The sequence below is a fragment of the Rousettus aegyptiacus genome, unplaced genomic scaffold, assembly GCF_014176215.1.
Source record: "Rousettus aegyptiacus isolate mRouAeg1 unplaced genomic scaffold, mRouAeg1.p scaffold_m13_p_5, whole genome shotgun sequence".
Lineage (NCBI taxonomy): Eukaryota > Metazoa > Chordata > Mammalia > Chiroptera > Pteropodidae > Rousettus > Rousettus aegyptiacus.
The window spans coordinates 114,013,845-114,040,787 of NW_023416308.1; the positions used below are offsets into that span (position 1 = coordinate 114,013,845).

General features: G+C 46.2%; 1 protein-coding gene across 1 annotated transcript; it reads right to left on the minus strand.

The window, feature by feature from the left end:
* Nucleotides 1-1,250: 1,250 nt before the first annotated feature.
* DDB1 (damage specific DNA binding protein 1) lies at nucleotides 1,251-26,847 on the minus strand. The gene is made up of 27 exons (XM_016134177.2): nucleotides 26,635-26,847; nucleotides 25,301-25,449; nucleotides 24,215-24,331; nucleotides 23,646-23,867; nucleotides 21,664-21,778; nucleotides 20,635-20,732; nucleotides 19,140-19,298; nucleotides 18,472-18,555; nucleotides 17,794-17,910; nucleotides 17,098-17,200; nucleotides 14,456-14,531; nucleotides 14,253-14,361; nucleotides 12,661-12,839; nucleotides 12,401-12,564; nucleotides 12,217-12,324; nucleotides 11,861-12,068; nucleotides 11,098-11,193; nucleotides 10,897-11,008; nucleotides 9,847-9,970; nucleotides 9,383-9,547; nucleotides 8,581-8,675; nucleotides 4,920-5,090; nucleotides 4,462-4,571; nucleotides 4,018-4,187; nucleotides 3,715-3,817; nucleotides 2,547-2,670; nucleotides 1,251-2,007 (listed from the first exon to the last, which is right to left on the minus strand). The coding sequence occupies exons 1-27, from the start codon at nucleotides 26,693-26,695 to the stop codon at nucleotides 1,924-1,926; spliced, it is 3,423 nt and encodes a 1,140-aa protein (XP_015989663.1). The 5' UTR covers nucleotides 26,696-26,847; the 3' UTR covers nucleotides 1,251-1,923.
* Between the last annotated feature and the right edge of the window lie 96 nt (nucleotides 26,848-26,943).

Here is a 26,943-nt window from a genome sequence, read left to right on the forward strand (position 1 = left end):
CCACAGATTCCAAAGTCAAGACTGAAGCCACTGATAAATGTAACCACCTTCTACCCGAGGTAGCAGGTCTCTGTGGCTGCAGGTCAGACCACGAAAACGCACCAGAATTCATCACATTACATTTGTCTTTCTGACCTTGGCACCTTATAGTCCATTCTCCCACCTAAGATTTAAGATTTTTAAATGATCACGATCTGGAGACCTTTACTTGCCTGCCTCATTAATGCTGGTCTCTGGCATGGGGGCAGTCCTTTTCAATTCAAACTATGACTTAAAAGAATTCAAATCACAGTGTCCAGTTTCAAGTTCAAACGGTGGTGTTTGAGATGCTGATTATTTTTTTCCCCTACGAGCCTTATCCCCCACCCTCAGAAATCCCAGGAGAGTAAGAGAGAGAGAACGGTAATGAAACACAAGGACTGCCTCTAGGGAAGGAAACCCACTCCAGAAGACCCCCAAAGCAGAGATGCTTCTTTGCCCTTTTCCTTTTAAGCTAGAATCTCTCAAAACCACAGTTTGAACTTGAAACCACAACTTTCCTGACACCGTATCAAAGGCTGGTCTTAAAGGAGCCAGCCAATATGCCTGGGATCAACCCGACTCCGCGGCTGGGACAGAGCAGCCTTTATTCCCACCGGGTCACTGGTGGAAACATGGGCCCAGACACGATGACCCACTGCGCTGAAAGAAGACAGGCTCTGTTTGCTGGACAGAAAGGCGAACCCCAAATGTGCTCTACTCTTCTATTTTCAAACCAAAGGCACCAAAGGTTTACTTGATTAAAACCAGAGGCAATAAAACCCGAATCCGAAGGGCATGTGATAACAGGAAGCAGGGAGGTGCACGAGCAGCTACTTGCCTGGCCAAGGAGCAGTGCCTGGGGACTGGCTGGCAGGAAGTTGCATCTGGCTGTAAAATGACATCGGCAGAGGCCCGAGCAACCCTCAGGCAGGTTACAAACAGAGCCAACTGGGAATCGAATGGTTAGACTAGAGTCAAGGGTGAGCAAAGGCCATGGGATGCCAAAAACCTGACACCCCATCACCCTTGGGATCCCACCAAAAATGATCACGTGGCAAAGGAAAAGTACAGATGTCATCTCACTACTTGAGAGGACTTGCTCCAGCAGCAAGGACAAGTGACTGCAGCAGCTGCCGTGAAAGAGGGAAACGAGTCTGAGGAAACTGGACACAGTACGGCCAGGATGCTGGAACGCCGGGCAGGGGAAGAAAAGCAGAGACAAACGGATCTTTCTTCTTAGATTCTACTTTATTTGGTAAAACTCAAACTAACCACCAATTCACACCCACCCACCTCCTGCTCTCTGAAGAAGGCGGTTCCCCAGAGACAAAAAGGCTGCGGCTTGGGGAATCCTCCACCATCTCCAGGTCTTATGCTCAGGCAGCCCATGGCCTGGTGGTCACGCCTCCAGACCCAAAGCCCTCAGAGGCAATAGAACAAAGTAAAAGGAAGCTCTCAAAGACAATGAACCCTTCCCACCCCTCTTCCCTTCTACCCGCAACCTCCCCGCACCCCCAACCTACACGAAAAGATAGCAGAGGACAATGTATGAGTGTGAGACACACACAGAGCTTCCTTTCAGCCAAAGGGCTGCAAAATCCCTCCCTGGAAGGAGGACTGCTGGCGACACCAATCGAGGCTTGGTGGCCCAAGGTGATGGCTGGAATCATGTGAGACTGGTAAAAATCCAGGGTGAAAATATTTCACCTTCAGCCCATTCCCAGGTCTCCAATGAACTGGTTTTAGTTCTAAGAAATCCCCATTCCCACACACGTGACTGTGGGCTCTGGGGCAGTTGGCTCAGGGAAAGGTTCCCACGGCCGAGAAGACAGTGGTGGGGGAGGGGAGGCAGGAGGGCAAAGCCTCCGGGGAGGGTCTGGGAGAGGAGGTCCCTGCCCTTGGCTAATGGATCCGCGTCAGCTCCTCCACAACCTTGATCAGGTCGTCCGCGGTGGCCTCTCGCTTCATTCCGCTGCCATCATCGTACTGCAGCAAGGAAAGGGGGAAGGCCGTGAGGGAAGGCCCCGGCTCAACCACGTCATGGCAGGGAGGAGGTTCTCGTCAGAAGCCACACCCCTCCTTGGGGGTCCAGGTCAGCAAGACCCACTGACAGCGAAGTTGGTGTAGACGCTGCTGCCAGGTATATGTTTCTCCTTTCCAGGATGCTCCCCAGAGGCGCAATCTCCAGGGAGCATACCCCAAACTCCAGCACCGGAAATTTCTCTTCCCTGAGGGGTTCTGACCCTGGCTCACTCCTGAGGAACTGCCAGATTCCCTGACTTGCCCCTCAATGTGCCCTCACTGCTAAAGGACAGAGGTGATATGGGTAAAATTGCTGGGCACCCACAAGCCTCAGACACATCTCCTTGCCCTCGGACTCCACCCTCCCATGCAGAGGCAGCTGGCCTTGGGGATGTGGGAGTGGGGTCGGGGGGACACCCCTGGAGTCCTGATGGGCTCCTGGCGAGCCCAGCCCTGTAATGCACTTGTGTAACTGGCCCAGGGCTGAACACCACAGGGCTCACCTGTAGGTTTGCCACAACCTCCTGCATCTTGGGCCGGCTGATATCCAGGAAACTCTCAATCAAGTCTCCATCGATGAAGCCAGTGGCTGGTTCTGTCTTTCGCTCAGTGTGAAAGGATCTCCAGGTGGACAGGTGAGTTAAGGAATATCTGATTATTTAGAAATACCCCTACTCTCTGTCATCCCACTCTGCACAGGACCACAACCTGAAGCAATCATCAGGAAGAGACTAGGAAACAACAGATTCAACTGAAAATCACGCTGCTTTTTTAGAGCTATGGAATTGAAAGATATGTAAAATTATTACCTATTCCAACAAAAGCGATCTTCAAAGTTTTAAAAGATTAGATCAGCCTTTTGAGTGTGGAGCCTGAAAGCGTGTGGGTGTCTTACGAGGGATCCTGGTGGACAGGACGTGCACGCCTGGGTAGGACCGCCCTTCTGAGGCCGGCCTCCACCTTCACCGATGAATGAACTGAGGCTTCGTGAGACCACAGGTGTGCCCAAGGTCCTGCTGGAGAGCAAAAAGCCCACACAGTGGCCCATCCCCTCCCTCCATGGCTACGGCTGGGCCATATGCCTCACAGCAGAGTGTGAGCAACCTCACAGGACCACAGCAGGAGCCCTCCCACCTCCTGCCTGGGGGAGGACCCTCTGCAAGAAACAAGCTTCCAGTAATACTGGAATCCTGGATGTCCCAGCGGGGCTGACCCTTGAGCTTCTGGAGTTTTCGGCTTATTCACTTTTCCCTCTTTTGGTAGCCTCTCTAGTGAGGGTCCTAGATACCACCCTTCTCCCTGCACCCCCACCCCCTGCCCCGCCACCATACCAAGAATTTCTCTGAAAGGATGTTCCTATGTTGTCATCTAAACTGGTTTGACATGCAATGCCAGGAAGGCCAGAACAGATACATTTCAGAACATAAATGCACAGTTCCAACACGAACCAGTTGAAGCTGGGTGATAACTAGGCAAGGAGTTGTTACACTCTTATCTCTACAATAGTGTTTGAATTCTTCCGTAAGTTACAAAAAAGAAAGCCTATTCCACACAGAATCCTAGTTCAGACATTTCTTAGACAGCAGTTTCCAGAAGCAGCTCGGGGTCAGGCAGCTCTCTGTGCCAGGACATGCCACCCAGCAAGGGCACAGACACCTCTGGGAAGGATATAAGGAGTGCTCAATCTTGCCCACACTTTTGATCACTTTATTGAGTCGATTCTGCATGTCCAACAGGAGGTTGTACCAACTCTCTGACAGCGAGGTCACCAGCCCTGAAGAGGTAAAAGCAGCAATGAGCTGTGGAGAGCTCCAGGGCCCACGCCAGCATTTTCTGCCAAGGGCAGCCCAGGAACACAGCGAAGGACGGACGGCCAGCCGGCCCCTCTGTAACTGCCCAGCTTGTGTCCGGTTGCTCTCCCTCTTCCCTCAGGAAGGAGGCCGTGGGGGAACGTGCCAGTGGAGGCGACCTTACCAATCATGCCGTTGACTGTGCCGAAGAGCACGGATCCCTGGGTGGGGGTGGACGTCTCGCCCAGATTCTGCATGACCAGAGAGCCGTGACAGAAGACATTGACGAACTCGCCCAGGTGGAAGAGACCAACCTCCTGGAGGTGCTGCCGCTCCTCGTCAGTGGTGGCAGCGCTGAAAGGCGGTGTGACAAGCTCAGTACCCAAACCTCCCAGCCCCACGGGGTCCAATGTGCATGGACACCAGACACTGAACGCCCAGTGAGCCCACACACCCCACAGAAGAGGAGCCGGTCGGTAGAAGCCGATTTTTGTGGCTGATTCTCTCATGAAAAAAACCACCTCTGCGAAGAGGAGTGCCTGAGCCTGAGAGGGGACACGATGTCCTCATCCACGACCGACCCGGGGCTCCCGCCACTCTCCCTACCATTCCCAAGCAGGTCACTCACCTATCCTTCTGACACACAAACAAGTTAAAGGCATTTTCAGCCCCCAGGAAATTGTCATCATCCAAGATTTCGACAGCACTCATCCAGTTGGGGTTAAAGTCTCGAGCAATCTTAAAATAAACAAGGTGCCAACAAGAAAATACAATCAGCAGTTTGCATGGAACCCAGTTCTGGAGTCTGTCTTCTTTAGCCAGAAGCCAAGAGTCTGCCCTGGGAAGATCTGGCCCTCGGTTTAATAACTGCCACTCTAGAGAGATTCTCCCTAATTGCTGGCCAACGCAGCCCCCAAAATGAAGACTGTTCAGAGTTCAAGTTGGGCAGCCTGTAAGGATACTTAATCGATACAGAATGTATGTTCCAGGGAAAGCACTTCTGCCCCCACTGGGCTTGACTGTCCCTCACCAACCAAACACTGGCAAGTCGAGGCTCCAGCCAGAGGCCTGCCCCGCCCCCACTACCTCTTCGAAGTTTCCCTCCATGGGCTTGTAGGCGAGCAGCAGCACGGAGCGCATGAGATCGCCCACCAGGATGAAGTCACCCTTGGTCTTCAGGTAGAGGGCCATGATGTTGTTGTAGTGGTTGCACTCGGTGCGAAGCTCCTTCTCTGTCGTCCACTCGTAGAGCCGCACCTGGGGAGGGCATTGCAGTTCTCGCAACCTGAGAGGCACGAGCCCTCTCAGAGTGACTGTCTTCCCGGGTCCTCCGGGTCCTCAGTCCTCCTCCTGCAGCACCAGTGACCAAGCGCAACGTGGGCTGTGAAATGGTCTCATGTGGTACTTGCATGAACGTTTTTTTTATTTCAGTATTTTGTATTTATGAGCTATGAAAACAGAGTGAGCACATCAAACTAATTATATAAAATTTTCCTTTATGTAAAAAATGAGTCACTGTGAAGATGAATACTACTAAGTCAACAGCGATGCAAGCGATACTGTTATCCACACTATAAGACAAAGGGTGGTTTCTTGTGACTGAAGTTCGGTGACGGACCTATGGAAACATCTCTGGAAAGAGAAGATCCATCTCTGATTACCTGATCGGAAAGGAAGGAGGTCACCTCTCAACAAAGCGCCTTTTCCAAACCCTTCTCAAACTTGTTCACTCTTGGAACCTTTGATGTGAGCCCAACAAGTAAAAATGAATGGGAAAGTCCAACAGAAATGTTGTCACATAACAAAGGACTCTAAAGCACTAGGGTGTGTGGCCACTCCTCCATCCAAAGTAAAACAAACAAACAACAAACGTTGTTTTCCTTCTCTACTGCAATGCTTCTTCAGTTACGGCCACAGCTCCAAAAGAATGAAGGTGCTCTGTAATAGGCAGACAGATGGACAGATATTCAGCACAGCAGTCGGAGGAAGACAGACTCAGCCCCGGGAGAAGCCTGCCCTGACAGATCCTTCCAAGCCCAGTAGGCCCCTCACATGGCCTCTACACATGCAGAAACTCCCGGACAGAATATATGAAGCCATGATTTCTCGAGGAATGTCCAAAAAACCCTAACTCACTTCTACAGTCATCTGTAATCATTACAATACCTCCACTGGCAGAATCAAGGGTGCTCAGAACACCCTCCACACATCCGACAGTAAAGAAGGGCCCGAGAGCTCTCCACACTCCTGGCAACACAAACCACCCCTCCCTCTCCACTCTCAGCCTCCCTAGCTGCCGCAAAGATAGAGAATCAAGACCAAGGTCAGACACCACCAAAAACCCAGGCCTCCCACTCTCAACCCAACAGTTTCTAGACCTCTAAGACCAACACAGTAGCCACTCATGGCTACAAAACACCTAAAATGTGGCTAGGCAAAATTGGGATGTGCTATAAATGTAAACTACTCAGTGGATTTTGAAGTCTCGGTATGAAAAAAAAAGTAAAACTATCTAAAAATTTTTATACTGATTACATGCTAGAATAATATTTAAATCTAATGGGTTAAATAAAATACATTACTAAAATGAATTTCACTTACTTTTACGTGTATTCACGTGGCTCCTATAGCATTTCTATTGAAGAGCAATGGTAGCTGTCTGTCTCCTAATCTCACCTCACATCTGACCCCTCCCAATCCTGGCATCGGTTCACTGCACCCTCTGGAACACACTGTCACTAGTCACAGTAGATCTGTTCTGTGGCTGGTCCCTTGTTACTCTAACTAAAATGTGGTTCATTCATAAGGGCCCTGTGGCCCCCTCGACTTGGCTATTTACCCTCCTGTTGTCCCTCGTACCACTGGACTGGAGGAAGGACAGCGTCCACGCTCCTCGTTGCCTGCCCTCTCAGACGTCTGTCCCACCTCCCCGCAAAGGTGCAGGCTCTGAAGTTCACGCCGCCAGACCACTCCCGCCCCGGCCCATCACTCCCACACAGCGTTCCCATAATTCCTGGTGACTTTAATGTTCACAAGAGGAAGACCTTTCTGATCCTGACCCTGATCCTTTTCTCGAGCCCTCTTCCTCACTTATCTTGTCCATTCCTATGGCCAACTCTTAAACCTGCTGTTAAAAATAACTCCATAATGCCGTGTGCGCAGTTTCACCTTTGCTCAGACCCCAGAGGCCAGCACCATAATCCCTCTTACATGCACCCAGCTCCCTTGCCCTTCTCCGCCTTGATCATGCTGACCCAACAAAACACGACTTCAGTGAAGTTCTAACTTTCAACTACAGCTGAGAAAAAAACCACCAACCAGGACGACTGGTCTCATTTGTAAACTCCAGACCACGCACTGATAATGGGCTCTCATGCTTCTCAGTAACTGCGCACTTTCCCAGTGCATTACTCCTCAGACCCTGGACCAAGTTCATCCCTCCTCCACGCTCCTCGAGCCTCTAATACCTCCCCTCTCCCACCCATCCTCTCAGCCACTTCACAGAAGATGGACACAACCAGAGGAGTTTCAATGCTCCCAGCACCTGAAGCCAACACTATGCACCTGATCCCATGCCTCCCTGTCGCCTACTCAAAGACCTGGCTCCGGCAACTCTCCTCTAACAGACTGTTCCCATCGTAATAGAAACATACACAGCAGTTCCTAACTTACGAAGTCAGGAAGGACTCTCTCGTCCTCACGTTTCCCAGTGGTTCCCCAGTGGCTCCCCCATTACTCTCTTCTCCTACACTACCGAACTCCCTGACGGGTTTTCTAATGCTGGCTGTCCTCTCCACCTAGTCCTAGTTGAACCTCTTCAGACTTCTTTCCATCCCCAACACTCGACCAAGAGCTCTGGTCAAAATCACCACTAACGCCCACGGTGCTAGAACCAATGGCCAATTCTTCTTATTCCTTATGTTACCAACCTACAGGCAGCACGTGCAGCTTATCGCTTCCCCCTGAGCTCAGGTGCTCTCATCCAGACTTCCAGCTTTAAATGCCACCTAATACCGGGCATGCCAATCTCTCCAGCTTACCTCATGCCTCCCTCATCCTGCCGCCTACCTGGCATTTCACTAAGATGACTACTGGAACTCAGCATGTCCAAAACCAAACCTCTAATGTCCTCGCTGTGACACAGTAAGACATGTATATCTGGTACCTTCCCCCAGTTCCTGATGCAGAGCTCCTAAAACCCTTGGAATTTCCTGAGTGATAGATAGGAGTGTGTTTTGCTCTAACAAGGCCACTCTTGGTAACCCTGGATGGCTTCGGGATGGGGGCTGGTCACCAGAAAGACCAAACCATGATTAGAAGCCTGGAATTTTAGGTCCCACCCATCATCTGGGGAGAAAAGAGAGGCTGGAGACTGAGTTAATCCATCATGTCTAGTGAAGGCGCCATAAAAATCCCTAAACTATGTGGTTAAAAGAGTTCTCTGGTTGGTGAACACACCCGCGTACTGGGAGGGTGGTGCACCCCAACTCCAGCAGGGCAGGAGCTCCTGCACTTAGGATTCTTCTGGAGCAGGAGCCATGGCCCTTGCCCTTCTCAATCCCCACAGACCTTAGGATCTGACGTACACGGGGGTTCACATAACTAAGTCTGATATGTGGTCCAGCCCAAGCCTCCTGGATCCCCATCCCACCCTCCAGGCCCACTACCATGTTATCCTTAAAACTGGACACACACACAGCCCCAGGAAACAGAAGAGAGACATGCTACCAAGTGGTATGGGCCTCACCGTGCTATTGATGCTGGCTAACAGCTTCCCATTAAATTCCACCATAGAGTACACGGCCCCTTTCACTTCCTTTTCAGCTACAGTCTGTAGTTTTCCTGGGGGGAGAAAAGATACCCTTGAATCTCCTTTAGGAGCCCACATTTAATCAAACAAATCCTCTGATTTCCCAACTCTAAATCCTGCCCCTAAAACCACCATTGAAAGCAGGAAAACGCAGATTCAGTATATATTGGGATTAACCAACATCAGAAGTAAGAACCCCAAGGTAATGTGCAGCGACTCCAGATGGTGTCCCAGATCTGCCTCCACCCGGAAACCCCAGCTCTGTCTCTTGAGATGGAGACCACGTCCATCTCAGCCATCTGATCTGACACTGGGCTGACGGCTCGTCTTTAGAACTGCACTGGGTAGGGAAGGTGAGAAAAGACACAGAAATGAACCCAAAGAGCTGAAGCTGGAAAGAGGACCCAAATGGCTGAGCGACCAAGTGGAAAACAAATCCAGGATTCCTAATGCTTCCTCCGGCCACTAGATTCTTCATACTCACCGCTCACCTCTCCCTTTTTTCTACCTTTCAAAGAGTAGAAAAGGAAAAAATACATGCTAGCTTGGATGTGCCTCTGCTTAACTACTCCAAAACACATTCAGTTCATCAACAGCTTGAGAGAAAGTAATAAAATACTCTGTGTCACAACAATTATCCCAAGTTCAGCTGTTTAACTGAGACTCTGAAACCTAAAACGCTATGCTTACTTTTCCAGAATTTCAAACCTCTCAAAAGCTGGAGACTGTGCCTACTTACCATCCGAATATTGAAAGACCACAATACGACCTTGCTTGGGCTCCGCCTCTTCTGGGTACACCATGGCTGTGCCCACAATGAAGTACGTGTTGGGGTCTTTGCCCAGCTTGCAGGAGACCAGGCTGAGGGCATACTCGTTCTGCAGAAACTGGTGGGCATGAAGCACTAGGAGGAGAGGAAGAGAGGGGTGACTGGCCGATCGTCACACGTACAGGTAACCCTGCACTGGAGCCCACGGCTTGTGGGAGGTGACAGGGCACTGGCCTCCTGCCGTTCCTGTCTCCTCCCCAGCCGGTACCAACCTGAGGAGGCCTAATACTCCGCACTCACAGCCAACTCAGAGGTCTCACCCTTTCCTAGGACATCTGTCATGGTGTCCACTCAATTTGGGAATACATCAGAACCCAGAACAGCCTACTTTAGGGAGAACTCAGTACAAATTGACAGAAAGAGCTCCTCTGCACCTTCGAAGGTGTGCTGGTCAATGATGAGGAGGTTGTGCACCTCCACCTCTTCTCCGAAGGAGGTCTCGTGAGGGGCTGTGCTGCTGGAGAACAGCTTACTGGAGCTGACGCTGCTGGACAAGGCCTGAAGACAGAAAGGACACTTATCACCCCTCAGAAGAACAAGTGCTCGGAACGCCAGTGAAGGGATCGGACAGGGTCAGGGAACGGAGACTGAGTCTGACAAGGAAAACAAGGTTGGCAGCTCAAGTGGAGCCTGAAGAGCAGAGGCTTCAGAAAGGACAGAGGGACTGAGGATGAAGATCCAAATCCCATATGGAAGTGACGCAGGAGTCCAAAACACCAAAAAAATCTAAGGTTCATTAACAATCATGAAAACAGTGATGCCGCATCAATCAAACAAAGCTAACAAGGAACTAGCAGACCTAATAAATTGACAGGCTCCACCTCTCTCAATGGGAAGAGCAGGGAGCACTTCAAATAAAACGAAAACTTTAAAACTATAAAGACCTTCTGCTTGGGATTAGGGAAGTCCTAACACACACTGGGAGCAAGAAAGGCCAAGAATATATGGAATAAAAAGACCAGTTAATGTCTCCATTGAGCCTATTATGGGCGGCTCTAGATTGTCCTATTAGCATCTGTGCATAAGGAAACCGAAGCTTCGACTTGACTGAGGTCACGCAGCTGGCAATAACCCTTAATGCTAGTTCTGTGAGACTCCAAATCCCATGTTCTTACCTACTATGCTATGCTGTCCCCGACTACAAACAAAGTACCTAAACTGACAGTCAGTGACTGCTGCACTTATCCCAAATTCTTCTGAACCCTCCAATGAGGAGGCCAAATCCAGCTGGTGCCTGTTCTCCTAAGTAAAGTTTCACTGGAACCCAGCTGTCCCCACCTGTTATCCATGGCTGCTATCATGACAGCAGTGTTAAGTAGTGGCCAAGACCATGAGGCATGCAAAGTCCAAAACAGTTACCATCTGACCCTGCACAGAGGAGTCTGCCCCTGCTCTAATGCCATCGTTCTGTCCACTGCCCTCACCTGCGTGCTGGCACTGGGCCTCAGGGCAGTGGTGCCCCCACTCGTGTCCTGAACTTCAATACGGCTGGAGAGGACCCCAAAGCACTGAGACACTTCCTGATAACAGATCTTCCTGTAGAACAAGTACAGAACATTGTCTCTCAGAAAAGTCCACCGACTCCCTGATCGCCGCCGTCTACAGCTCCGCTACCCCTGCCTCACCTGGGAGACTCGTAGAGGGGAACTGTGCGAATATGCAGCTTCTGGATCTCATCGATGGTGCCGATGGTGAGGGTGCTGTTGTTGGCCAGCGCCAGGCTGGAAAGAAGGGTTTAGACTGAATAGACCACGGAATGAAAAGATTCTAGGAAGCAACTCCATAAGGGGAAGAAAAACAGGGTAGAATCCCACTAGCTTACTTGTGGTTCTCGATTTAGACTGTATGCTAAAAATCACATGGGGAGACTTCAAAATTCTGCCTGGTCCCACCCTAAGATCATTTTATTAAATTAGTCTAGGTGGGCCTAGGTTGAGATTTATTAGCTTTCAATTGAATGCTAATGGTGCAGCATTAGAATCAAGAACAGATTTTCAATCACAATGATCAAACTATCAGAATCAGCCAGAGGGCCTGTTAAATCAGACCCCCGCCCCACCCCCGACTTTATATGTCTAATGAGTTCCCAGGTGGTGCTGTGGTTGTGGGGGCCACACTTCGAGAACTCCAGCTCTATGGGCACACAGAATGATCCCTAAATCAGGAGTTTAATCATTTGATTACAAGAGAGGTTTTCTGAAAACACAGACTCTAGGGCCCAACCTCAGAGCTACTGAATAAGAATCCGAGCCAAAAAAATCTGCCAGGCCTTTCTGTGGGCGGCCAGATCCGAGCATCTCTGCTCTACACGTCCCACCTCCGTTTTCTACTGAGCGTGACAGCGCCCTCAGTCCATGGCTCTTGCTGAGGCAAGAAAAAGAGGCTAACCTGTCAGGATAGCCATCCGAGTTGAGGGGACACATGTAGTTCACTTCCTTGAGGTTGACGTTGGAGAAGACCAATTTGTGGTTGCTGCTGTAGATGACAGTGGGGCGGTCGGAGCAAGCAAAGACGTTGGTGGTGGAAAGAGAGCGGAAGGTCCTCAACACCGTGGGCTGGGTGCCCAGAGTCACCTTCTTCCGGTCGCTCAGCAGGCCTACAGAGAACGGGGTCCGAAGAGCAAAAGGAAAGGAGGACAGAAAGCTGGACTGTGAAGGTCCAAAATCAGCACCCTGAGGCTGAGAACTCTGCAACTCCAACTCTCCTCAGTTTTCAGAGCCCCTCAGCTGACACGTGTGTCTCACCTGTCTCAATGTTGAGCCCAAAGTAGAAAAGCGCCCCATCTCCCAGCGCACAGAGGAGGTAGTGGCTACTCTCAAAGGTGGTCATCAGGATGGACCGAGGGATGATCTCTGTGGGAAAGAGCTGCATTACGCTCCTGGTCCACATGCTGACTCTGATCCCAGCCCACGTCTACAAGGTCCATACCTCCACCCAGCATCTCTTTGTGCAGTAGCTCAAAGGAGGGCAGCTTCAAGATACGGGCCGAGATGTCTGTCCAAAGGCCAATGGCACAAAGTGGGGACAGCCCATTGCTGTCCCCTAAGGGGGTGATATCCAAACAGGCCACTTCGTGTTCCATCTCTGTGTGGCTAAACACAGAAGAATATGGCATAGGAGGGAAGCCAACAATGAAAAAAGTCTCAGAGAACAGGGGAGGAAAAAAGTGCAGACAGATAAACACACACCTGATCTGTCGGAGCTCCTGAGGATGGATCTGCAGGTAGTAGAGGGCCCGTCCCACGGCTACTACCACCTGGCTGCTGTTGCAGGAGGCCACGCTAATGTTCTTGCCCTGAGGCTCCTTCCATTCACTGACTAGAGCTTTGGGTTCTTGAGAGACCAACCTTACTGACGCAGAAGTGATCTAGAGAGAAAAGAGCAATGTCTTCAAGTGGCTGCAGGGATCTGTCCAGGAGCAGGAAGGTGCTAAGAGCTGCCCTGGGAGAGCCTTAAGAATAAGCTACGCAAGTCCTCTTCTGCCATATATTTTCCCGAAATCCTGCGATGACCAATTACAATGTCGTGTGTAGGTGAAGCTCTGAAAAAGACTGACTCAAGGCAGCTTGCAGCTTGCTTGCCTACAGCGAGAATAAAAGGCCTGCTTCATTTGGATTAAGGATTGGGTAACTCAAACCACATCCTGTGGAAAGGAATCAGTGGAGTAAGACCCAGGCCAGCAGTTTTGCTCAACCCCAAATGACACCTCTAAAGTATCCAAGTTCTTTACAGTGTATAAATCATTAAAACGATTTAAAGTTCTTTACTAAATGCAACAATTGTATCAAAATGTCCAAAAACCATTTTGATGACATTGTTATGTATCAATTCATCTTACCTATCAAAACAGAGTTTATATTAAAGGAGAAAAACCCTTTAATAATAGATCCGTGAGCTGTGCCAGCTTTCGGGCCACTAGTTAGAAAACACTAATGAAGCAATGAGTCAGTACTGCCCCGCCATACACACTTGATCCACAAACTGACAGAAACCTCCTCCCTCCAGTTTTTACCAAATCCAGCACTGCCTATTGGTTAAAGGAAGACCAAGAAGATAAAAACGTAGAGACAGTTCAATAATCCTCAGGCACTCAAATCCTGTACCCAACACTGACAAACACTGACTCTGGCCAGAGTAGAGAGCAGATGAAAAGGCGCGGGGTGCGTGCAAAGCTGAAGAGTGAGTACCAGCGTCGCTCCAAACAGAGACTGGCGGGGGAAGGAGGAAGGATGCTCAGAAATCAGGCTCTCATGGCTAACAAGTGACCCTCTCTTATCACAGATAGATTTAAAACAAGATTCCAAACAGAGTTAGAGCTCTGGTTCTAATAATATGTAGCAAGTGCTACCAACAGTCATATACGATGGTAGCATTATGACTTTTTTCTTCTTTGTGCTTTTTAACCTTTTTCCAATAAGTATATGTATTAATATTATAATGAGGGGGAAAATGTGTATCTCAGAAGACAGGATGTAATTAGTACTAAAACAGTACCCCCAGAAAATATACAATCCCAATCTATAAAAGATAACATGAATAAATACAATTTACATACATGTGTACAGGAAAAATGAAGCTAAAAGCAACATCTCAAAAATTAAGAGTTGTTAAATTGTTATCTCTGGTAGTGAGTTGGTTATTAGGTAATTTAAATTTCTTCTAGCCCTTTAACATTACTTTAGAGCCATAAGAATAGACTGTTTTAAAATCCAGAGATGCTCTGTCCTGCACTCTAGGTCAAATTCAAGTACATGGGGCCTGCCCCCTTCTCAGCTGTTACCTGGATGAGTTGCTGATGAGCCACGTTGCCACAGAAGAAAGTCTGCTGATCATCCACGAAACCCATCAGTTCGGTTTCTTCCACCTCCTCTCCGTTTAACATGAGAACTCTGCGGCAGAATTGAAGGCCGGGTCAGCCGGACCAGCTTCCCCGCCTTGCAACCTTCATATGAGCAACTGGAGCTGGCATCAGACTCATCTTACCTTGTCTGGCCGACAAAAGAGAGCACCAAAGTGTCATCAGTCTCCCGGTTAGGATCGGAACGCAGTGGCCATAGGCCTGAAACACAGACCAAGAATTAAGATGCACAGCACAGACCAATACATCCAAGGAAGGACCAGCCTGACCCCAGGGAAAGATCAGGAAATTTGGAGTCAGTTGTCAGCTGAAACACACACTGTTTTTTCTTAGATTTAAGACTCTGAAGAAATTAGGTATTCTAAAAACTGTTTTGAGCCTGATATTTTAAATTTTTTCATTTGATTTTAGATGGGATAATACATTTCCATGACTCAAAATTAAACACAGAATTCGCATTCCTTTACCTCTCCCTCCAACCTATCCCCTAAAGAAGTCATCAAGAATAGTTTCTAGTTTGCCTTTCCATTTTTAAAAAAATTTATTTAAATTTACTGGGATAAATTGGTTAATAATCCAATTTGTTTTTTTAATTTAAGGAACTAGGAAAGCACTGTGTTGCAAGCAAATACAAATATAAAAGAGCCTATCACACACTGGTCTGCACTTTTCACTTACTGTATGTCTGAGCCTTATCAAAACAGAATAGTTCCTTGCTTTTGACATCTGCACTGTATCTGATTTTATGGCTACTCCAGTTGATTGGTCAGTCCACTGACAGATGTTCTTTTTCCCCTACCATTTTGCTATAAGATACAATGCCACAACAAATAATCTTGTATTTGTCATTTCTTATATATGAAGGTCTACGGGGTAGAAGCCCAGAACTGGGGCTGCCAGGTAATCCCTAGATGCAGCTGTTTTGGTGGATACTGACAATGAACACACTTATTTCCTTACAGCCTCACAAACACAGTGTGTTGTCAAACTTTTGGTTCTGGCCATCTGGTAAAGTTCGATATCGTTGTTTTGATTTGCATTTCTCTTAATACAAGTGAGGACTACTACCTGTCCATTCATGTCGTCTCTTGCCAATTTGGGGACAGGAATTTCTTTCTACAAATTTTTTGATAAATTAGATTAGGCCTTTGTCTAGAAGACAAACATGTTTTTATCCAGTTTGCCATTTCTTCTAAATTAGCTCAGTGTTTTGCTTTTGCCATGAAGTGTTTTATTTTTATGTTGCTGAATTTATCAATCTTTCTTTTTTGCTTCCGTACTTTGAGTTATGGTTTAAAAGACCTTCCCCACTCCAAAATTAGAAGGGAATCCACCAACTTTTTCTTTTAGTTCTTGTATAGCTTCTTTTTACATTAAGCCCTTGATCCGTTTAGATTCCAGCAAGCTATACATTGTGTGGTATGGTCCAACCTTACCTTTTCCCAAATGACCGCTATCCCTATACCATTTATTTAAAAGAATCACCTTTATCTCTCTGAATTGAGATAGCGCCAGTATTGTACACTAAATTCCCACAGGTAATTAATTGTGTCTACTTCTGGACTAGTGAGCCCACTTATTCATGCACTAAAACCACACTTCTAATTACTGAAGTGTTACAGTATGTTTTACTATCTGGTAAAGCTAGTCCCATCTCACCACTGTTTTTAAAGTTTTCCTGGCTTTTCTTGTTTCTTCTTTTTCCATTTGGTTTTTAACTTGTCTAGGTCAAGCTAAAAAACCTACTGATATTTTTATTGCGATACATTAAATATAAAAAGAGAGAACTGCTTTATAATGATTTACAAGACCTTGGTATAACTTTTTCATTTGATCAATCTATCCTTTTAAAACTTCAAGAGTATTTTAAAGATTCCCTTGTATAGATTTTACACATTTCTTGTTGAATTTATTCCTTGGTATTTTATCCTTTCATTGCTATTGCTAATTACCTCTTTCCCTCTACTATACCTTCTCATTGTGTTTTTACACGAAAGTTATTGATTTCGCTATATTAATTTTATATCTTGCCACCTTAATGAATTCTTACTGTCTATAGTGTTTCGGTTCACTCTCTTGGGTTTTGTAGTTACATTATTTCTTCCTTTCTAATTCATAAATCTCTATTTCTTTTCTATTCTCACCTTTTTTCGTATTCTGAGTTACTTTATTTTAGATGTGCCTTCTGTATAAAACTTTGAACTGATTTTATGATTCGATCTGATTATCTTTTTCTTAAAACATATTTGCTATATCAGATATAGATACTCATACAGATGTTTGTTATTAGTTCTGTCATATTATTTTACGTTACGTTTGTTTATATGCTGTGAAAGCCTTTCACTATAGTCTTTCTTTGATCTTTCTAATCATCATATTTTGCCTAGAATTTAAGATTTATATTTTCGTTCTAGAAATTACCTTTTATACTTATAAGATATCCTCATATTACACTTATAATATACTTATATATCCTCAGTCCCTACTTTCTTTAGAGAGTCTATTATTTCCCTAAAAAAAACATTAATCTTTTCCACCCTCATTCTTCTATTCCATTATCCAATTTTAGTCAATAGTATTCTTTAAGTTAATTTTTATACCTTTAAGTATGTTTAAGCTTCTATCACTTATTTGTTATCATGCCTTTTACTCTTCATTTGATCTGCTTTCCTCTAGGTCCCACCCCAGTGCCTTCACGACATGTAACAAGGCAAAAGGCCAAGGTCACTCAAGTAAGACCGGATTCCTATGTCCACCAGAAGGCTACCTTTGATGCCTGGTAAGTCAATGCTGGCATGCTCGTGGATTCCAATTCCATTCCGGATGATCCGCAAAGAGCCTTCCTTGAAAGCCCCAGAGCATGTGACCAGCTGCAAGGAAAAAAAAGTTTCTAAATAAACCCTCCAGAGACTAGGCCATCACACCGATGCCCTGAAAGTAAACTAGCAATAACTAATCCAAGGGCCCTTATCGTGGAGCTAGGTTCGAGGATGCAGACTTAGCAGAGGTTGATCTCCAACATCTCTCAAATTTACCAAGAAAACAGAATATCCTAGTACAAGAAGCAAAAAGCTCCTACAGCTTCTCCTAGCAAGCTGGCTTCCACCTAGAACCTAGACTACTAGAAAGATTACAGGATCTGAGGTCAGACACAATCTGCCATTTAGTAGTTATGTGACCTTGACAAGTTCCTTAATCCTTCTCAGCCCTAAGTTTCCCCACTTCTGAAATGGCCAAGAAACTCTATTTAACAGGACGCTCGTGTGATTATAGATAATGTATATAAAATGCCTGGCAACCTGAGATAGGCAGTCAATAAATGGTAGTTATCCTTCTATCACTGGGATTAGTGAGTGAAGCTCTTCAGTTATCTTCAGCGCACACTCCCCATTCTACACAAGCAAACCTAGGACACAATTAGAGTGGGCACACCAACCATCCATTTCCAGGATGATCCCCTTACCTGTCCTTGCCCCTGCCTCTCCAGGTCCACCACGCACATGTCCACAATGGGTCCTAAATTGGTAAAGGTTTCCATGGCCACTACATAGGAGCCTTGTTCATTGCTGTCAACATTGAGCTAAAAAGAAAGAATAATGTTAATCCTACAACGCTCCTAACAGGCTCATCCCTAAAGAAATGGGTCTTCGTCCAAAAGAAACTCTCAATTCTACCAGATTTGCCCTTCTTGTGCTCCACTGGAGGAGTCTAAGTGAGGATCGTGGACTAAGGAACCTGGTTGTCCTACCTCTGGCCCACTAACCAGCCAGGGATTTCTAACAAAGCAGTTTGGAAATTAACATAACGTGTTTGGTGTGCATTTTTCTCCAGAGAAGGTCCAAAATTTTCATATTTAAGAGAATATCCAGTACATTAGACAATGACATTTTAAAAGGAAGAGATGTGTCTTGTTCATCATTGTCCACAAAAGCCAGTACCCTGCGTGACACGCTTGCTGAATGAACCTTTAGGATAAAGATCTACTCAGGGCGGGAAGTTAAACCAAACAGGTAGAGCGCTGGACAGTACAGATATAAACGAACCGAAGAATGTCTGAGAGGCACTAAACACAGGAGAAACCTGATGAAGCAGCAGTGAAGACAGTGAAAAAGAAGATAGAAGGAAGAAAATGTCTTCTCACCTTCACAAGCTGGGAGTCACCAAGGCGCGACCCAACGAACACAACGCCATTATCGAGGTATGTCAAGCATTCAGCAATAGATGTCTAGGGGAAAGTCAACAGCATGAAAGAAATTAGAATGGACTCCGTGTGGGATCCAGATGCTGTCCTACCCATCTCTCAGACCTCTGCTGAGAAAACAAACAACTACAGCTGTGATTCCCAAAACAATCCTCTATTTCGAATCTCAGGTCACACTAAGCAAATGTTCCTAAATCTCTGAAGTTTTTTATCACATCCCTATGGGCAGAAAAACTGGTAACTTATCTTACAGGTGCCTACTCCAAACGATCATCTTAATCCCAACAACTTTGGTCTTTGCAAAATAACTAGAAACCTCTAAAATTCACTGCATAATTCTTTAATTTTTGGGGGAATCTTCTCCCAGAACTATCAGCGTTAGATTAAGCTTTAATTCTAGCTTGTACCCTTTGTTTCCCTTTCTTTTATGCTTGAGGTAGTGCCTGGCTGCCTGTGAGATTCTCCAACCTCCGATTCATTCAAAAATCAACGTCCACAGCAGGAGTGGCCAGGTGTTGCTAAGCAACTTAACTCCCGGTCGCATTGTGGGATCGCACATCTCGGGTCACTAGGCCCCCAGGACACGGCAGAGCAGGTACGAGACCGACCTCTCCCAGGAGCTCCACGCGGAGGTCCTTGAGGGTGACGGTGCCATCCATCTGTTCCTCCTTCTCCAATAGCAGCATGAACAGCCGTCCTTCCATGTCTCCCAACAGATAGCGGGAACCATTGGGGTCCACGCGATTGTGACACACAATCGTGCTTTGCTGCCAAGAGAGAAGACACAATCATTACAGATGAAACTTCTTCCACAACCAGAGAGCAAGCCATTCTCTTTACCAAATCGACTATTTCACAAGCAAGGAATCCACTCAGCTAACATTATGTGGGTGATTAAAAATCAAGACATTTTTATTTTGAAGACAATTTTCTGAGGTGCTCAATATACTTTAAATGTTTGTCCATATTATTCTACTAGAAAATAGAAATAAACGAAATAGGAACAAGTTCTAAGTATTCACTGGACTATAAACACTATCAGATTTTGTTATTTATCCTCACTACTGCTAATTACCCCCTACCAATAATGCTACCATAGATTTTGCCATTTAACTTAAAGACTCAATTTTTATGACTTGAAATTTTAAAGTTTGAAATTTTTACGACTAACTTTTTAAAGTCTATATAATTCATCGCTATATTACTTAACATAAATTGAGCCCTCAACACATTCAATAGAATTTGCAAAATTTTTCCCTTCTTAAAGTTGCCCCAGTCGATGAAAGGATAAACCTTTTGTTTTTTTGGTGTATGCCACTTTTATTATGACTAGAATCACTTATTGGACAGATCTGCAGAGCATTTTTTCCCTTTTCACTCATTCCCCCCACACCCTCCCCCTTTGGCAACCATCAACCTGTTCTCTGTATCTACGGATGTTTGTTTTGTTTATTCAATTTTTGCAGTCCATACAGTATTTATACTGAAATCATACAGTATTTATCTTTCTCTGACTTATTTCACTTAGCATAATCCTCTCTAGGTCCACGTTGTGATAAATGGCAAGACTTCATTCTTTTTATTGTTGAGTAACATTCCATTGTGTGTATGTGTGTGTGTGTGTGTGTGTGATGTGTATAGGGTGTGTATATACTTTATTGACTGTCTACCAATTGACCTTGGAATATGGTTGCTTCTCTATCTTGGCTATTATAAATAATGCTGCAATGAAGATAGGGGTGCATGTATCTTTCTGAATTAATGTTCTTGTTTACTTCAGATAAATTACCCAGAAGTGGGACTGGGTTGGATGGCAGCTCGACTTTTAATTTTTTGAAGAATCTCCATACTGTTTTCCATAGCAGCTGCACCAAAGGGTAAACCTATTTTGATTATTATTTCTCTCTCTTAGTAAACAAGCCAGTCCTTTGTAGGCAAAACCAGACCCATCTCTCTTTGTATTTCCAAAGACCAACACAATATCTTACATGCTAAGTTAGAAGTACAACAGAAATCTGTGAATCTCCATTTGACAAATGGGGAGAAAGACAGGAGCAGCATAAGAGAAAAGACAGAAGAAAAAAGTAAAAGAAAGCTGCTCACCTTGATGATAGGAGGTGCAATCGCCAGGTATTTGTCACCATTGTGATAGGTGATTGATTCCTGCCCAATGATGATGGCCCCTCCGAAAGGCTCTGGGACTGCATGAGAAAGGGCAGCATTAGAACGCTCTGCACTTTGGCCCTGCCTCACCCTGAGACAGCAAGGGCCCTGATCCATTTATCCCAGGCGAATTTCAACAAGGTCACTGTTTTCAAAAAAACATCAAAGCCCAGGGAACACGATAGCCTTTTCTCTGAGAATCCTGTCTTAGAAACCTTAGGCTGGCACGATCTAATCCTGGGGATATTTTATTGCCACTCTTGGTGTTTCTGAGCTCCTAGGGTGCAGTCGTCTTGGTGTTCTTCCAGTGCATCCTTCCCATTTTCTCTCCTAAGCTTCAAATCCTTCTTGCCTAAAAGCTTTTACTTAGCTTAATTGTTCCTTAGCTTAATTTCCCCCATTATCAGGGCCGTCATTTAGAAGAGACAATCTGCACTTAAGAGATTTAAAATTTCTGTGTTGTGAGATACACAACACAGCGCTGGGGCAAGAGTGTAGATAAGGTACAAACAGGCCTGGAATGTCACCCAGGCTTAGTCGAGGAAGTGCAGGCAGGAGCAAGTCCCTCGGGCCCTGTTTCCTCATCTGTCAAATAAAGGAGTCAGACTGGATAAGCTCTATTGGTCCCTTTCAGTTTTTTAAATATTATGCCCAACAATAAAATAATGAGACTATTTTCCATATGCCACTCTGCAAATCAATCCCAGTGTTTTATAGTTAATCCTTCCATCCTAAATAAAGGAAAGCTATATTTTGGGGTCAGTAAAAAACAAGACAATCCCAAAGACAGAAATGGAAAAAACAAAGGCAAGCACATTTAAAGGCAGGAGACACAGGGAGTGCGCAACAACGAACAGGCGTAACAGCACTTGAGCACTGAGATGAAGGGGCCGAGGTGAGGAAGGAACAAAAACGGGGAACCGCCCCAGACCTGGGGCAGAGGCAAACTTCCTCAGACCCCCAACCCACCTGCGATCACCATGGAAGCTTCGGCCTCTACATTTTCCTGTTTCCAGGGGCCCTTATTGAATTCCTTCTCCCGGAGAGACACCTCATAGGTTTTTACGTGCCGCCCTTGAGGGTCCTAGGTGGGGAAAATGGATTCGTCCTTAGGAAAGGTGAACCTTGGGCTGGAGAGGGAGCCTGAAAGGGACACCACAACGACCCAGCATCTGACAATACTGTCCCGTCTCAGCCTTCACACCCTCATCCATCAGTTGGGATAGAATGACATTGAGAACTACTGTTTCCAACACTTTAACCAATCAGGAAAGGTTTAAATATTAGAAAAAAGAATTTGTCACTGTACTGACCACTATAAGATACAATGTAAATATGAAAAGGTTTGTGTGCGTACACATGTATATGTGTGTAAGAAGTATATATATTCAAGAACTTACAAAATAGCTAAAGAGAAAAAACAAACACATTGAGTAGTTAAATACATCTAAAGGGGTGATAGTAAGGAGAACACGACATTTTATTGCTCCTCTAAAGTTAGTCAAAACCTCCAGTCCTGCCACTGTCAACATCATCGTCTTCTCCTTTTTCTGAATCATGACTCACTTCGCCCTGGAGCTGTCAGTCACCTTTATGAGATAAAAGAGCAGGGCTGGGGAAAGGCTACATTCTGCCAGGGGAGGAGGGCCTCAACGAAAGCCAGACAGGCGTCTAGGAAGTTATGAAAGGAATTCGACATGTGTTTCAGGGCTGGGACCACCCCTTAGTTGCTATTACAGTTCAAGAAACACTTAGCATAACTACCTTTCGAATGGTAAATATCTGTCAAATCAAATTTTTGGCCAAGAAAAAAAAAAAAAAACAGGAAATAAAGTAATTTTTAGTTGATGAAGAGATTTTTCCCATCAACGACTGGGGTAAGACTCAACTTCACGAAAAGTTCAAACTGGGGTTTAGATTTAGGTCCCTTGAGACACACGTACAGAAACGAAAGCTCCTTCACACTGGCAGCCCTGAGGCTGGGAACGGACAGAAAAACCAACGTCAGAGTTTTACTAACCTGATATTTACAAAACTGAAGAATAAAGGGAAATTCTAAGTTATTTCAGCTGATAGTTAATACACTGCAAAATAAAACTAAATCTCCAAAATAGTTTTAACCTTATCCAGTTGAACTCCAACCAGCCTCAGAACTATAATACTTATGGTGAAACTAGGAATCTACAAATATACATCAATATTTCCAATACTTAACAGAGATCCTGTCGAAGTGTGTTCATGTCCACACATAGTACATGCACTTAGACTATTTCCTTCCATCATTTATTCAACCACATGCTGGTGAAATGACCTCATGCTGTACGGCCCTTTGTTAAAAGGCTGAGATTTTACCAAGATACAGGCATGTCAGTCTAGTGCTCTGCCACCCTGCCCCCCTCTTCCTTAACGGATCTGGCCCAAGGAACAGCTGCCCACGATCAGCTCTGCTGAAGTTTTAGGCACAGACTAAAATAGAAGTCAAGAGCCAGCAAGTCACAGAAAGTGAGTGCTGAATAAAATGCCAACCTCTTCTTAGAAGACATATATAAAAGCCTCACCGAGACATTTTTCTCTTTGCTTGTAAAGGCAATTTCTAGATCATTTCTCTACAGCTAAGTTTTAATAATCCCCTAGCATGCCAGTAAGAGACTGAGGTGAAGTATAACTGGGTCACCCTATGAAATCTCCAAGGCCCACAACCAGAGGGTAATCTCAGGATTAAAACCTGCTACAAGCCCCAGAGCTTCTTGCCTCCTCAGAAAGCACCGCTGCACTCAAGATACAACCAAAACCTGACCCATATGGATTATATCATTCAAAACATTTCAGGACAAATACGTTAAACACTTCTGCCTACTCTACTACAAAATCTAGGCATTTCAATTTAGCAAAAATGAACTCCTACTACACCAATTCACACAGCTTCTCCCTCTCTCCTCCCGCTCCAGTACCTGATAGACAAAACAGATGGTAGGTGCTTGGCAACCGTATAGGAACTTGACATCGATGACATGCAGCTCCTCCAGGCGAATGTTAAAGGCCTTGAGCTCTTTATTGTCCCGGTCTAGTGGAATAACCTTGAAAAGGCCATCATAGAGCCGCAGGCCAATCATCCGGCACTCGGGGTCAATGATGCCAATAATGCCGGTCTCTGAGGGGCGGCCAATCCGGTCCTGAGAAGTAAAACTGGGGTTAGGAAAGAACCTCAACACCCAGAGTAACAGAGGACACCGGCGCCTCTTTCCCAGGATGGTTTTAGGAGCAGTAGAAAACTAGTGGCCAGGGAGCCTAAATGTCAGTGTACTCCTTTTTGCAAAATACTGAACCTCAGTGAATTATTTACCCTGTCCCTTGGACTCTGAGTAAACTACAGAAGTCCCTTCCTCATAAAAGCTCAAACCCTTAGTGTTTTCCTTGCTTCTCTGGTCATTTGAAGAGAGCTGCCCCCAGCACTTCAATTTTCTTCAACGAATCATGATGGCCCCAGAAAACCGTCACCAGCCTGGAGCAGACACCTCACCTGGACATTGCCATGGGCTCGCGTTATGATGTCAATGCTCTCGCCACTCTGCTTATACTCCAGGATGCACGCATTGTACTTAGCTGTCAGGATAAACAGTAGGTCCTTGCTCTCCCCCTGGAAACCAACATTATGCTATCAAGAGAGGATCTGTTCAAAACAGGAATACCTAGCGAGCCTTTAATCATCATTCTTTAAGCAAGCTAAGTTCTTTCAGAACTTTCTTTTTTCCCCCGAAGAGAAAACCCATCGTGAGTATGTAACACACGTAAGTGCCCACATACTCTAAGGGTGTGTACGAAAGGTCAGAACTGAAGCTGATAAACATCAAGTCTTCTCCTTACTTTCATGATTCTCCACCTCTGCTCTACATACATTTCTTCACTTATTTACAAATCAAACTAACTTCACTCATTTCATTCAATTCGGAAAGATGAATGTGAATGACTCCTCCACTCCTCTCCGAGCATTTGGAGAGAGGGAAAAAATGTAAACAATAGAAGCTAAAACGAATCAACAAAGTTTTACTTACTATTAACGCAGAAAGGTTATAATTAAAATTTTGAACCCATTGCTTTCTTGTCAGATTCAGTTAAGAGATAACGAAGCAATGTGGTGGCTAGCTGAATGAAAACATTATAATAATGATGATGGGAATGTGAGAATAACTGTTAAAATAACAGTGAATGCTTATGTTAGGCCCTGTGTTCTTAAATCATTTGATCTTCACAATGACCCAGGGGATTGGATACTTATTTCCCATTTTGCAGATAGGGAAATAAGACTCTGAAAGGTTCGGTGACATCTAAAGTTTGGTTTAATAAAGAATGACGGTAAGATTGCCCTACTCTAGAGCCAACACTCTGAAGCTCCATGGTGACCCACGGTACGGTGATCCACATTTCAAACTCTTTTTCCCTAGTCAATCTCTCCCACTTCTAGGAAGCTTGTTCAAGAAGAACATAAATTAAAGTCTGCCATTCAAAAGAGTAGTTTCTCTCCTAAGCCTTATTCCACCCATCCCAAGCAATAACATAAAACAATGTAAAACCATCTTTGTCGCTGGGCCCAACCCAGAGCACTTACCTTGGGCCTGAAAAGCTCCATGACAGCAATCTTCCCGTACATGCCCACCTCTTTAACGGGCCGAAGCCCCTCGGCAGTGACCACATAGATCTCTAATCTTGTGTTTTTGGCAATCAGCAGGTTCAAGTCTTCAGCTGAAGTAAAGTGTCCTGAAAGAACAGATTTTCTAACTTTTAAAGCCAGAGCGGTACCTAAAAAATGCTATCGCTTCTACCTAATAGCTCCAGAATTCTCATTTAATTCATATTATTTCTCCAGCTCCCTCCATTCACACCCTTCTCACCAAATCGGCACCTCAGAGCCTTACTTCATAAATTCACAAGAGCTACTTCTCAAATCAGACTAAGAAAACTAGACTGGGCCTAAGAGCAGCAAAAGTCCTTCAACGGACAATGACTGTGAAAACACTTCGGATGCCTCTGTACCCTCAAATTTTACTTTTCATACTGCACTGGCAGACTTATTCTCTAATCAAGAGAGGCTGGGGAAAGTGTGCATCTCTATTCAGTCCGTTATCTAAATTTTCACAAGTTCTTTATCAAAAACACCAGGTCAAATGAAGGAAATTCTCGAAGCTTTATGTGAAAACATTGTTTTGTCCCCGGTCTGCCAGTACCCTCCTCCACACTCTTCCACACCTCCAACTCTTCAAACAACAGTTTTGTTTTGGAATCATAATTAGTATTTGCGCGCACACACAAGTTTGGGGTCTTCACACTCTGCTGAAAACCTAGTTCAAGACGATTGCTCCCAGGTTCTGGACATCCGTGTCCTTAACGATCCCTGCACAGTCAACAAGGCAAACCCGGCACTGGGTTGGGCCATCCGAACCCTCTTTTCCAGCAGCTCCCTCCAGTAAACAACAGCCCCAAGGCAAAGAGAATTCTCGCCTGGGGTGAGCGCGGACACGCCTCACACCCTTCCACCTCCTGCGCCCCCCGACCCCCCCAGCTCTCTCACAAGAAAATTCTAACCCGAAAGTCGCTATCGCCACTGCCCCGTCCGCTGGCCACGCGAGGCCAGTCTCGGGGCCCCAACAACACCGCACAATCAACTCTCACTTCGCTCTCCGTCCCACCGGGCCCGTCCCTGTCCTCGAGGTCAAGTGACCTCCCGGGACGAAAGGGGACCCTCGAACGCAGCTTCCCTCCCCCTCCGAAAGGCGCGTGTGGAGGCAGTTCCTCTGAAGTGAACTCGGGGTTCCTCGGCCGCCGGCAGCTCCCATTCCCCGGGCCCGGTTCCCGCCCGCCGCCCCAGGGGCCGCGGGCCTCCCTAGGCCTCGGTTCCCCCCAACTCTCTCCCTCACGGGGGTCTCCAGCCCTTAGCAGCCTCACCGGTCACGCAGCCGTTCACGGCGGTGGGCTTCTGTGCCGTTACCACGTAGTTGTACGACATGTCGAGGCCTGAGCTGGCCCGTCGAGACTCGAGCGCAACGACAGAGAGATGGACACCAGCGAAGAGACAGGGTCCCCTACCCGCGCGGCGAACTCCGCTGCCGCTGCCTCCGCCCCGCAGACACGTTGCAGCCCAGAGCGGCCAGGGCGCAGGGCATCACGGGACGGCCTCACCTGGCCTCTCGGAGGACTCAGGGCGCCCGAGGCGGCCAACCAAAGGAGGCCCGGCCCCGGAGGCCCCGCCCCTTC

What these genes read in the sequence shown, in the direction of transcription:
- DDB1 (XM_016134177.2), bottom strand. Translation starts at nt 26,695, where the DNA reads ATGTCGTACAACTACGTGGTAACGGCACAGAAGCCCACCGCCGTGAAC. An exon ending in TGGGCTCAACATTGAGACAG is followed by an intron (nt 12,069 to 12,216) that starts GTGAGACACACG and finishes CGTTCTCTGTAG; the next exon opens with GCCTGCTGAGCGACCGGAAG. An exon ending in AGGTTGTGGCAAACCTACAG is followed by an intron (nt 2,008 to 2,546) that starts GTGAGCCCTGTG and finishes TCCTTGCTGCAG; the next exon opens with TACGATGATGGCAGCGGAAT.